This window comes from Elephantulus edwardii, unplaced genomic scaffold (genome assembly GCF_000299155.1).
Source record: "Elephantulus edwardii isolate Elephantulus edwardi_28Jun2011 unplaced genomic scaffold, EleEdw1.0 scaffold00127, whole genome shotgun sequence".
Classification (NCBI taxonomy): Eukaryota; Metazoa; Chordata; class Mammalia; order Macroscelidea; family Macroscelididae; genus Elephantulus; species Elephantulus edwardii.
Genome location: NW_006399877.1, coordinates 6,600,434 through 6,613,548, shown reverse-complemented (window position 1 = coordinate 6,613,548; position 13,115 = coordinate 6,600,434). Strand labels below are relative to the sequence as shown.

The window sequence follows — 13,115 nt, the reverse complement described above, 5'->3', positions numbered from 1 at the left end:
GCAATAGCTTCCTTAAGAGACAGATATGGTTGGAAAGTTCTTTCTCCTCCAGAGGACAGTGTTGTGAAGTCTTGACTCTCTTATAGTAAAACTTCCTTTCTTCTTGGAGGAAAGTTGTAAAGAAAGTCAAGGCTCACTGACAGCTCTTTACCCTGGACCTCCCTGGTGAAGTGGCATCCAGGGTGCCCAGGGCGAAAGGCAGAGGGGTGCCAAGCATGCCCTCACACTCGCCAGACTTCTCTGGAGATAGGTGTGAGCTATGTGATAAATAAATACAGACGCTAGGCACAAACGGAAAAAATAACTGATTGGCCCAAATTAGTTGTGTGTTGGAAGCAGTTAAATATTAGCTTAGGTTTCTTTCATATCATAGGGCAGAATTCAGAGCCAAGGAGAGGTGGGCTGGGCTTGGACTCGTTTAGGAAGGATTGCTGAAGGTTTGTGAACTAGGTGTAGGCTAATCATTTCCATTTTCATTTTATCCTCCCTCCCTCCAGCATGGCCTACCTTCAAGCATTTCAGAAGGCTTCCGCAGGGCTGTTCTTGTTAGCACTGTGGGGTGTGGTTGGAGGTGAGAAGCTGCTGGTTGTTCCCCAGGATGGAAGTCACTGGCTTAGTATGAAGGAGATCGTTGAGCTTCTCAGCCAGAGGGGCCATGACATTGTGGTGGTGGTGCCGGAGGTGAACTTGCTTCTGAAGGAATCCAGACACTACACCAGGAGAGTCTACCCAGTGCCCCACACTGTGGACGAGCTGAAGGAGCGTTTCCGCTCTTTTGGAAACAGCCACTTTGCTGAGAGGTCTTTCCTGAGTGGCCCTCAGACAGAGTACAGAAACAACATGATTGTTGTTGACATGTTCTTCACCACCTGTGAGAGCCTCCTGAAGGACTTGGAGACCCTGAAGTTCCTCAGGGAGAGTGAGTTTGATGCCCTTTTTACTGACCCAGCCTTACCTTGTGGTGTGATCCTGGCTGAGTATCTGGGCCTGCCCTCCGTGTACCTCTTTCGGGGTTTCCCATGTACCCTGGAGTACACATTCAGTGGGAGCCCAAACCCTGTGTCCTACATCCCCAGATTCTACACTCAGTTCTCTGACCACATGACTTTCCCCCAACGGGTGGCCAACTTTCTCATGAATTTGTTGGAGTTCCCCCTACTTTACCTTCTGTATGGGAAGTACCAAGACCTTGCCTCGAATCTCCTCAAGAGAGATGTGGACTTGGGTGCCTTGTACAAGAAGGCCTCCATATGGCTGTTAAGATATGACTTTGTGTTTGAGTATCCCAGGCCAGCCATGCCCCACATGGTCTTCATTGGAGGGACCAACTGCAAGGAGGGACAACGTCTACCTCAGGTTGGTGCTCGTATCTGTTTTCAGTTGTCTTATTTCTCAGAAAGTAGACAGAAATCATTTCTGTGTGCTTGGTTTCCTTTCACTCAACGTCATCTTGCGTCTGCTGTGACCTGGGAAGGCTGTCTAAGGAAATGACGGGCTTCCTTCTTATAATGGAGAAAGGAGAAGTAGAGTGGGCAAATGCGACATCTGAGGCTGAAGTGATGTAGAAGATTTAAAGGATGCCATAGTTGGTGCTAGGATATCTGGGAAGAGTCCCAGAATCATAGAATGTGCCACACGTTCTGTTGAGAGGACAGAGGAGAAGGTTTGATCAAAGGATCGATGGGAAGACAGCCTAAGTGAGAAATCCTGTTCTAACTCTGTCTCATGCCCTTTCTGCCCTAAGCCAAGAGTTGGCAAATTGCCTGTGGATCAGTTTAGCCTTCACATACTCTTTGATGTTGGGTGCTGACCTCTGATTTTCCCAGAGTTTCTTTTCCTACTCTGTGGGGGTTGAGTATATCTGATCTGGCACTCAGAGCTGTGAAAGTAGACTTTCCTTCATTCTCGAAAGAGTAGGCGTTGGCAATTCCTAGCAGGACCTTGGAGTGATCTAGGAGGTTTTTTGTTTGTTTGTTTTGGAGCTCCAGAGTTCTTTTAGTCCCTATAGAGCATTCTGCACTTTGGTGATCCACCTTTAGACTCCACTGTTGGGAGTGTTTTGTAGAAGTTTGTTTTCAGTTTAGCAAGCAACAGTTACTAATTAGGGCAAAGGTAGTCACCTCCCAAATAGATCCTAATGGAGGTATGCCTCACTGTTATTAAAGCCTGACCTGTAGGTAGAATGCTGACTGAGTATATAAGTGTCACTCAAGATGCCAACTATAAGAGGAGAAGAGACAGATCCAAACTGACTATCCAGGAAGGCTATTGGTTTCAGAAGCCTAAGACTAGGTGCATGGAAAATCAAACAGAGTGCTAATTATGTCAGCAGTCTTCACTGCAGCAACCTTCTCCCTCCTTTTAAAATTATTATTCATTTTAATGAAAATTCACAGAGATGTTGGATTGCCATTCATTCATTGTGGCACTTTTCTCCCTGTCCACCTCTCTTCTCCAGTTCATTGTTTGTTTGTTTTAAATCATAGTAGGAAACATTTTTATTCTTTAAAGCAATTAAGAAAAAGTGGAAAAAAACCCCTCTGTACTTGGTTGGTAATTACACTGGTCATTATCAGAATTATATATGCTTGTAGGAAAAACAAACCCCATTTCTTTCTGAGATGCTTCTCACTGGATGGCTTGCAGCGACCTTTTGTAACAGCCTGACAATGAATAACCAGATGGGAAAGAGGGTGTCATGCTCTGGTGGGAGCCTTATGGAAGTTGGCCTTGTTGTTATTGGTTTCTGGGTAGACCACAGGCCATGAGGGCAGGTTTCACTAAAGGTTCCTGCTCCTAACAGCGATCTCAACCGGCAGACCTCAGTGCTAATTTGAATACTGTCGACCAAATTGCTTGGGAAACTTCCCCCACTCCATTTTATTACTGCATTTTAATCAGTAGAATGGGGCAGAACACTTTTCTCCCTTTATCCTTCTTTTCTTTTAACTACTACTTCATTCTTTAAAAACTTACTGATAGATCTTCACAAATACTGCTTATCATATTATACCCAGATCATTTGGAAAAAACAATCAACTCTCAAACATAGGCACCAATGAAAACAATATCACATTACAGTGTCTGCAAAAAGCCATGGGAGTAATTGAGTAATAAGGACATCTCTTATAAAAAGAAACGAGAAGGTTCAGAAGGTGAATCTGCATAGAGTTTTAGCTTCATAGGGGTATAGGCACATTTAAACTAGGCTTAGGTAAAAATATTTTTTGTTGCTATAACTACCTGTTTACGTACTGTTTTAGAGTTGATTCCCACCCACTCTAAGATACAGGACAGAGAACTACTCCACAGGCTTTTCAAGGCTGCATTTTTTTCAATATCTAAACAGTAGTGCTTTATAGATAAAAGGTTAATTTTTTCTTTCTGTTCACATACTATTTATTAATTTTTTTATTGGGAAAAACATATTGGGGGTACAAGGAGGTGAGGGTCTGGGGCAGAAGGGTGAGGATGGGCCAGGATGCAGTTGCAGAGCTGCACAGTTTGGTCGGTGGGGGGAGCAGGTGAAGGAAATGTTGAGGGTCCAGTGGGGACCAGATGCTACAGAGGAATGACAAGCATTTTCCAATGGTAATTAAACCAACTGTCTTATTGATTTAGGAATTGGATGCCGACTCTCTGGCTTCTTCATGCTGAACAGGGGCGTAGATGTAAAGGGGGGAAGGGAGGATGCTTTATCACCTTACTGGTGGTCTTGGGTTACAGCTGCTTGCCTTCTTGCTCTGTTAGAAGATATTTTCCTGTCATTTGCTCCCCTCTGGACTACAAAGTGTTTTCCCAGGTGGGTCCAGTGGGGATGGCTGGTTGAACCCAGAGGCTCCATCCTCCTTTGCTTCCTTAGCTGTCAGTTGTATTTCCTTTTTGTCACTGGCACTGGGTTCAGGGTCAATTCTGGAGTAAAACTCAGAGTTAAGGTTACCTACAGGAAAGGGAGCAAACCTACAGAGAACAAACTTGTGAGTTACAAATAGAAGGGCTTTGAGGGTGCTGCTTTCAGGTTTACTGGGTGGGGGGAGGGTGGCAGAAGGTGGCCTAGGTAACATTCTCTGGATACCTTAGGCATTCTTTTTTTTTTCTTCTCCTTCCCCACCCAGGGGTCAGATGGCACAATCTGGGGACTGAGGAGCTCGCCCTGAGGGCCACAACGGCTCGCCCCGAGCCGGGGGCCAAGGGCAGCCCATCCCGAGCAGGGCAACACCTCCCAGGTGCTGGCTGGTATACTCCCCCTCCAATTTCCCCTACCCCAGTCTGGTCCCCTCGCCTGACTGAGGACTCTGTGGTCAGGGATAGTGTTTCCAATTCCAGCACTGCCACTTTAACCCCCCCCCCCCATAAGTGGTCCTACTATATTTTGAATTAAGTGTCACTGCCCTCCCCCTTTATATGTGATAAAGGGCATCTGAGAATTGTGAACAGACTCCCCCCAGGTCTAACCATCTTTTGGCAGAAGCATTCAACAGAACAAAATACGTGGTGCATTTAGGATGTGGGTCCTCTTGTGCATGCTGCCACTGTTAAGATCATCAGACTCACAGTGACTTTCAGCAATCCATTGTATAGGTAATCATCTTCTTTGGCCTGTCCAAGGAAACCCAAACCTGCAGATGGCAGGCATGCATACCATCCCCCACCTCCTATGCAGGCGGCCTGTGGGGCGCGAGTGCCCCCAGGGCGGGAGGCCGGTGGGAGGCGCACGGCCCCCCCAGCGCGAGTGGCCATTGGGGGCGTGCCCCTCCACCCCACCACACGGGCACTTGGCGGGTGTGCGGCCCCTCTTGTGCGGGTGGCTGGCAGGCACCCACTTCCCGCACAGCTGCCATCCTGGCTCCAGGAATTCTCTCCAGAACACGTCCACCTTGCGGCAGTGTGGTGGCTTCGCTGTACCAGCCTTGAGGAGGGCAGGTGCCCAGCATCCATCCTGGGTGAGGGAATCCATTTGTTCAGGCTGTGGAAGCCTCATGGAGCTGCAGCGGCTGTTCGGTGTGGCGCGGGCTCTGCAGGGTGGTGGTGGTGGTGGTGGTGGTGGGAGCCACGAGTCTCACCCATTCCTCCTTGGGAATCCTTGAATTCCTGTTGTTGAGCCTCGATCTTCACTGAGGGCCAGTCATCAACTGTTTAAGTGTTCAATTATCAATAAGCCGAAGTCTGTGGAAGACCATAATGGCCCTGCTTTAAGTGGTTCACTGCTCCCGCAGCTCACCACGCTGTCTCTGCCTCCGCCGCCATCTTGGATCTAGGTCTAAAAGGTTAATTTTAATGAATACAAAATTGGTGTGTAAAGTAAGTGTTTTCAAAACAGGTTTCTATAGGTACAGAACCTTTTAGCAATAGTGGTTATGTGCCAGGTGAAGTCTAGCGTTGGGCAGCCAGGGTGAATGTAGGTCCTCTCAGCCACTAGGGTAACAGTTTGTCCCCACGTATTTTGTCCTAAACACACAAGGTTTATACTAACCATTTGCAAAAGTTTTTCTTCCTCTCACTCTTTTAGTTACTCTGTTGTTGTTGCTGTTAGGTACCAGCAAGTAGGACCCATAATCAAGGCTGCATTTTTATAAACTCAATTTGCTACATCTTTTCCCAAAGGAGCACCTGATAGGCTAGAACTGTTGTCCTTTCTATTAGTAACCAAGTACTCTAACCATGCCCCATTGTTGTTGTTGTTGTTGTTGATGGCCATCGAGTTGAGCACGACTCATAGCGATTCTATGAAGAAAAGGCCTGAAGCTTTTCTATAACTGTTGTCATTTATGTTTAGGAATAATATTTTTTTAAAACACTGCATACGAATTTTATCAATAGTCATTTTGGTGTCACCTGCTTTGCCCATGTCAGATAGTGTGGCCGTTATCCTCGAGATGCCCCTGGTCCAACCAGTGCAAAAATGTGCTGAATAATCTGACTGTTCAGTCCACATTGTCACACTGAGCACAGAGCAGAGGCCAAACAAAGCTACTCCTGTTTGACAATCAAGAAGAAGTCACCATCAATTATCATCCTCATGTGCAAATCACTGGTGAGGAGTCTTCATTTCCAGCCATATATAGGCAGGCACATGCTTTTATGGACTAGATTTTCTCCCTGGGTTTCTTCCATAGACCATATCACACAGGTTTCTGTTACAAGCAGCAAATTGCTCTGGGCGGCTGTCAGCTACACAATGAAACCTGTGGTCCTGATGGGCTTTCTTCCTCTGTGTGCGTGTCTTCTGCTGATACCTGGCTGCGCTGGAGTGGGCAAGCTGCTGATTATACCCATGGATGGCAGGCACTGGCTCAGTATGCGTGTCGTGCTGGAGAAACTGAGGCAGAGAGGGCACAAGTTGGTGATAGTCATGCCCGAGGTAACTTGGCACCTGGAAAAATCCAAGTTCTCAGTAAAGACTTACTCAACTTCTTACACTCTGGAGGATTAGAATTGTGAGTTCTTGCTTTTTGCCAATTCTCAATGGAAAACTAAAGACTCAAGCTTATTGTCTTTATCAATGAGTCCAGCCAATGTTGTGTTTGAATATCTTTTTTCACATTGTAGGTGTTTGTTTAATGACAAGAAGTTGGTAGAGATTATAAGGGACTGTTCTTTTGATGCAGTGTTTTTAGATCCTTTTGATCTGTGTGGCTTAATTGTTTCCAAATATTTTTCTCTCCCATCTGTGGTCTTCACCAGGGGGGTACATTGTCATTTTCTTGAAGAAGGCACACAGGTGCCCAGTCCTGTTTCTTATGTTCCCAGGTTTCTCTCAGGGTTCTCTGATACCATGACTTTCTGGGAAAGGGCAAGAAACCAAGTTTCTCATTTGGAGGAGCAAGCACTTTGCCACTATTTTTTCACAAGTGTTTTACAAATTGATTTTGAGATTTTGCAACAGCCAGCCACTGCTTATGACCTCTACTGCCACACATCCATTTGGTTGTTATGAACTGACTTTGTTTTTGACTACCCCAAACCTGTGACGCCTGACATGGTCTTCCTTGGAAGCATCCACTGTGAGCAAAGAAAGCCTCTGAGCCAGGTAAGGTGCCTCTCCTTGAGTCCATCATGGACAATCTGGGGATTGGCATGAAAAATGGACTTTAAAATTTGCCATTGCATTTGCTATTTGTAAATTCCTTCTTGTTCAATGATGATCTATTTTATGCCTACTCCTCTAACTTGGTTGGATGTATTCAGTAAAGTGGTTCCTTTTGATGTGTTGACTTTTACTATCATTGAGTTGGCTACAACCCATGGAGATCCCATGAACAACTCATCAGAACCTGTGACAACTCACTGTCTCTGCCATGTTCAATCCCATTGTTTCATCTGTCTCATCCCAATCAGTCTCATTTAAGGTCTTTTGCATCTTACATTGAAGGTCTCTCCTTTTAAATTTTTCAGAACAATGTCTTTTCCCAAGGACTTGACCATTTTGACAACATGCCAGATATGTGAGACAAAGTATACTTATTTATAACATATCTAATAATTGTGATTTGAAAACTACTGAAAAACGTTGTAGGGAATGATATGGACTCTTTGCCAGATCCTGTGGCACCCTCTATATGAAAATGCTCTGAAATCAGGTAGAAATTGAGAGCAGGGTTACAACTAAATGCTTCCAATTTGGCCACATGTTGAGTAGACTAGACTAGGAGATGACCAGTACCCAATTTCTTTCTGGTTGATCCTGGCTCACAGTGACCTCATTGGTGTCAGGATAGGTCTGTGGCTTCCCTAGGCTTTCAGTCGCTATGACCTTGAGCAAGTGGACAGCTAAGCCTTTCTCCTGAGGTGCTTCTATGTGTACTCGAACCTCCAGATTTTGGTGAGTTTAGAACTCGTCATACAGGGACACTGGGTAATGTAGAGGAAGCTAGAGGAAGTCTGATGCTTTGCGGAACATCTCTGTGGGAACTGTCTGAACACAGGGCATTGCTGTCCACAGACACAGATGAGAAGAAGGAAGGGAGAGGGCTTCTGCTCATAGGCACCTGCTTGTCCACACTTGTTGTTATTGACAATGCAGCTAGTATGTCCCATTCGGGCTCCCTTACTCTTTGCTCTGGAGCTGGCAGGAGCATGGCTTGGTTATCTGCCTCCTTTATGGTACCCCTCTTACACTGTGCCTTCTTCCTGTCTCTCTCAGAGTCTAGATCTTTATTCCTCCGTCAATTATGGCACTTTCTGAGAAGCACCTAGGCATCATCTGCCCACTCTTCTCCTTCTAGCATCTGCACCCATGGTTGGGCCCAGTTACTCCCCAAAATATCTCAGTACTGTCCACTGCTTTGAGGGCACCAGACTCATAGAGGTTAAGAGACATAGGCAACCCTTTTATAAGTGAGGTGTATCCAGGATAGAAGATACATAACATATACAACCAGATAGGGTTTTAGATATTTTAGGGACAAGAACCAGGATAGCCTAAAGGTGATCTCCCAGAGCTGGAGGGCCGACACATTCTCTGGCCTTTCCATCAATGCTCACGCAAGCTGCGCCGCTTATTCCTCACCTGGCTTAATGATTTGCTCTCCGGCCACCCAGGACTCACAGACCATACTTAGAGTTAAGTGACATTTTAAGGCAGTAACAGGATACAACTCAGGAACAACATCAACAGGATGAGGAAATATGGAGGCAAAGTCTGGAAGACGCCTCTGTTGCTGTTGCTAGGTTCCATCAAGTCACCTATGAGTCGTGGTGACTCTATGAACAACAGATCAGAAATCGGCGCTATCCTGTGCCGTCCTCACGAGCTCTTCTGTGCCGAAGCCCACTGTTACAGTCACTGTGCCAGTCCATCCAGATAAAGGTTTCTCCTCCCCTTCTCTGACTCGCTACCTTTTCTATTAATGATGTCTTTCTCCAAGGACTGGCCCTTTCTGACAACATGCCCGACTCTCCTGTGCTGTTGTGTGCCATTAAGTGTTGTATGATCTTCTATTATGTGACTGTACCATGGTTTCCTTAGCCATTTTTCCATTGATGGACACGTAGGTTTTCCCCACCTCTTTGCTGATGTAGACAATGCTGCAGTGAAAGTGTGTATATCTGTCTATCTGTGCCACAGCTCTTACTTCTTTGGAGCATATAACTAGTGCTGAGATTGCGGAGTGAAACAGTGCTTCTACTCTCAACACTCTGAGACTCTCTTAGTGCTTAATAGGTCCCAATATTTTTTGCAAAGATAGCGTGACTCATCACAGTAAGTGGGTCAACGTCCTGCAGAACACCCCACGGCCTGGTCTGTCTGCGTGCTCGCCTGCGGATGTGTAATTTGTTCCGCCACACTGAAAGTCAGCAAGTTTGTTTGTTTTCAGTTGTCCTTGAGTTGGATTGACTCACAAGGGTCAGAAAATGTTGCCCACTCCTGTGCTGCTTGGACGATTGCTGGGATGTTTGGGTTCATTGCCGTGGAGTCGGTAGAGGTTTGGCTGATTCGTGTTCATATTTTTTGACAAGAACTGTCCACTTACAGAGTTATATGTGGTTCACGGTGGATTCCATGAGAAGGGACCCATATCTGGTGTTTTACCTTTAGTGATACTGATATTGTGTGGAGTGTGTGGTAACATTGGGTCTGTGAGTGAACCAGTAGTTTATTTGCCTTAAGGTTCTGAGAGACCAAAGAAAGGGCCTGACAATTCCATGTTGTTAATAAAGGAGTTTTTTTTTTTTTTAAAGTGGCTGCTTACTGAGAGGAAGCTCTGGGCAACAGCAGTTACAGACAAGAGTCCCTGGTTTCCTGAGAAGGACACAGGCGATCTTATAGCTTTGGCAAGGAAAGGTGGTTTAGGGCCAGTGGCTCCATATCCTCAAGCCACTCCAGCAGGTATTACCTGACGTTGATGCAGCAAACAGAAGTGAATTTGCTACAAGCAAGCATATACTCTGGTGCACGGCCCAGGTGGTGGCTAGCAGATTCAGGTGGCTGTCCATAGAGAGCCGAGGTGAGGGGCTCTGAGCTGTTCTTTCCAAGAGTAGCAACCATGGTGGCCTGCACGCCAAGAGCCTCACCACGGTGAGAGCCGGCCCTCACCCAAGGCCCCATGACCACTGCCTGGCCAACCCTCACTCACTGCCCACATTTGGTGGTTTGTCCACCATCCTGGCTCTGTCTCCTGGGTCAGTGGTGTCATGGTTTGTAAGAAACAGAAGACAAGGAGCGATGCAACCACTTCTGCCAGATCTGCTTGCTTTGAGGTCTGTTGGCATTTACAGAGAGGAAAAAACAGCCTGAACATTGTGGGTTTTGGAGAGGGGTGAGAGGAGAGGGTGAGGAAAAAAGAAACCAAGTCTTAGCTCTGTTATGATTTTTCATGACTGCATTTTGGCCGTGACAGTGAATGAAACCAATCGAAGAATTATCTTTCTTTTGAGAAGAGAGAAGCTGACTTCGTTTTCCTTTTTGATTCCAGCCTTTTCTCCCACCGAACATTTCCACATACATGAACGTGTGCACATATATTCAATGCATGTGTATCTCTGTGTGCATGTGTACACATACATATGATTCTTAAACACAGTAAAGTTAGGGAGCTCTGGTGGCCTAGTGGCAAAAAGCTGCACTGCAGTTCCAGAGGCCTGCAGTTTGAATCCACCAGATGCTCTGCTGGAGAAGGAGGGACAATCTCCTCCTGTACCAGTCATATCTGATTTGATGGTACACAAAAGAATAATAATTAAAAAAAAACCAAATAAAAAATTTAAAAAACAAAACAAAAACCAATAAAGTTGGATTTCCTAAGAACAGAGAAATAAAAAATTTGTCCCCCTCTCTTTACTTCACAAAGTGGCATCTTAGCTGGTGTGGTGCAAAGTGGAGTCAGCTCCCTCAGGCCTCCTGCGGAGGAGAAGAGGCCGCCCCCGCGAGTCCTCTGTCATGCGCTGGCCTCTCATTGGCCGTGAAAAGCTGAGCCCTGGCCAGGAAGAGCCTGTTTCAAGGACTTTGCTGCTTGCTTTCTTTCTGGGTCCTGAGAAAATTCCACGGTGGGGGTTCTGCTCATGTGAGGGCGTCTTAGGAAGAATTGGGGTCTCAGATGTCTTTGTTTCTCCTCTCTCCTTACCTGGCAGCTGCCCCACTCCATAGTCTCTCAGAGGCTTGCCTCGCTTCTGCCCATTCAGGACCTGCACTGTGCTTCCTTTCCACCATTCTGGGGTCTTGCTAAAGGGAGCCCAGGTAGTAGAGTGGTTAAGCGCTTGATTGCTAACCTGAATGTGAGAGGTTCTAATCCACCAGCGGCTCTGAGGGAGCAACACAAGGCAGTCTAGGTCCACAAAGATGGAAGGGTCTTGCAGGTCCATAAGGGGCAGTCCTAGTCTGTCTGTGGGGCCGCTGTGAGTTAGAATCCACTAAGGGTGACGGGTCTGAGATCTTGCTGCAGTCTCGACGGACACCTAGATGCTGCCAATGGCCAGTCCTGATGGTGATGGGCAGGACTCACCGAGAATGCCTCTTCTGAGGATGGACGCCAGCCCATGACCATGTGCACAGAGCAGTGTTCCCACGGCCCCACCATCCCCTGAACCATGCATCCTGGCTGCACTCCCAGGCCAGCCCTGGGCTTGCTTGGGTGGCAATTGGAGGCCTGTTCTTCCAGCTTCTTCAGCTTCCCCACCCTTAGGCATACCTCCAACCACAATGGCCAGGGTGGAACAGGGCCTTGTGTGCCACCTCTGCTGTGTGTGACAAGCTCCGGCAAGTTTGTTCCAGAAGTTTGAGAAACCACCTTGCCTTTGACCATCTGCTTCCCAAATCCACTGTTGCTATTGGGTCACTCAACAAGCAAGGCCTGCATGGGCTGACTTGTGCTTCTTTACCCAGGTGATCCGGTTCACGGCAGACTAGCACGTAACCACAAGTGGGCCCAGGTTACTTAGCTTGTCTGGTGATCTGGCCCTGCCCAACGCACTCCTGGGCTGCCTTCCGACACCTGTGAGCAGTTAGGACACAGGGCACCATCCCTCCTGTCCTGCCACGTGCAACTTCCCACCTTTTGTAACATGTGCACGTTCTTCCCTCTTTCATGGGTTACTCGATCCCTGGGCCTGTTTACAGCCTCTCTCCTCCCACCTACCCTCCTCTTACTCTCTCTCCTGCTTTCTCTCTCACCTTTGGAACTCTGGTTTTAGCTACTAAAGGTCTTGCTGAGATCTACACCTCCTTTCAGGTTCTCAGACTGCAAAAGCAAGAACCCCTCTCAAGGACTCACAGAGATAAACTTGGGGAATTCTCACAACAGTGTTGGGGGTAGGTGGTGATGTAGCCCCACTTTCCTGCCTAGGAAATTCAGGCACAGAGAGGCTCAGGCACACAGCTAGGAGGGAAGTCTGACTCCACAACTACCCCTCTTACCTGCTTTGAAAGTGGAACTACTGATCTTAGAGCATATAGGCTCCAGCCCACGTCAGACCAACCCACCACCATTCCAGCTCCTAGCTAGTCAGCTTGGTCCTGCCTTAAGGCATCGTCAAGGCTGTAAATCTTTAGGAAAGCTGATTGCTTCATCTTCTCCCACCAGCAGCTCCTAGGTTTGAACCACTAACCTTTTGGTTAGCAACCAAGCTTTAGCCATGGACCTCCATTTTCACTCATCTCCTAAACTAAGGGTTGATGGTTTGAGCCCACCCAGCAATCCACAAAAGCCCAATGACCCACTTCATTAAAGATTGTCATGAGTTGTGTCAAGTAGATCCTGACTCACGGTGACTGTATGTCCATAGGGTAGAACTTCTCAATAGGGTTTTAGAGACCGACTTTCTGGAAGCATCTTACTAGGTCTGTCTGAGTGAGTTTGAACTGCCAACCACTAGGCAAACAGTTGAAAGCTTAACCTGTTGCATCACCCAATGACTCCTTCTAAAAACACTGAGATCAATGAAACCCCCTGGAGCTCAGTGCTACTGTAACACATGGGAATTCTCAGTTGGAACTGACTTGGTGGCAACTGACAACAAAGGTTGTATCTGTGAGGACTGGCTTTGGCCTGGCTAACAGAAATCCTGCTAAGAGCAACAGCTGTTGGCTGTTTGTTGTTGTTGTTGTTATGTGCCATCGAGTCGTTTCCGACTCATAGCGACCCTATGCACAACAGCTCTAAACCCTGCTCTATCCTGCG

The 13,115-nt window shown here is 47.0% G+C and overlaps 1 protein-coding gene and 1 pseudogene across 1 annotated transcript; both read left to right on the top strand.

The window, feature by feature from the left end:
• Positions 1-498: 498 nt before the first annotated feature.
• LOC102876633 (UDP-glucuronosyltransferase 1-6-like) lies at positions 499-4,914 on the top strand. The gene is made up of 3 exons (XM_006893528.1): positions 499-1,356; positions 4,664-4,782; positions 4,887-4,914. The coding sequence occupies exons 1-3, from the start codon at positions 499-501 to the stop codon at positions 4,912-4,914; spliced, it is 1,005 nt and encodes a 334-aa protein (XP_006893590.1).
• A 1,264-nt stretch (positions 4,915-6,178) lies between these two features.
• On the top strand, positions 6,179-11,845 carry LOC102876227 (annotated as a pseudogene).
• Positions 11,846-13,115: the final 1,270 nt, after the last annotated feature.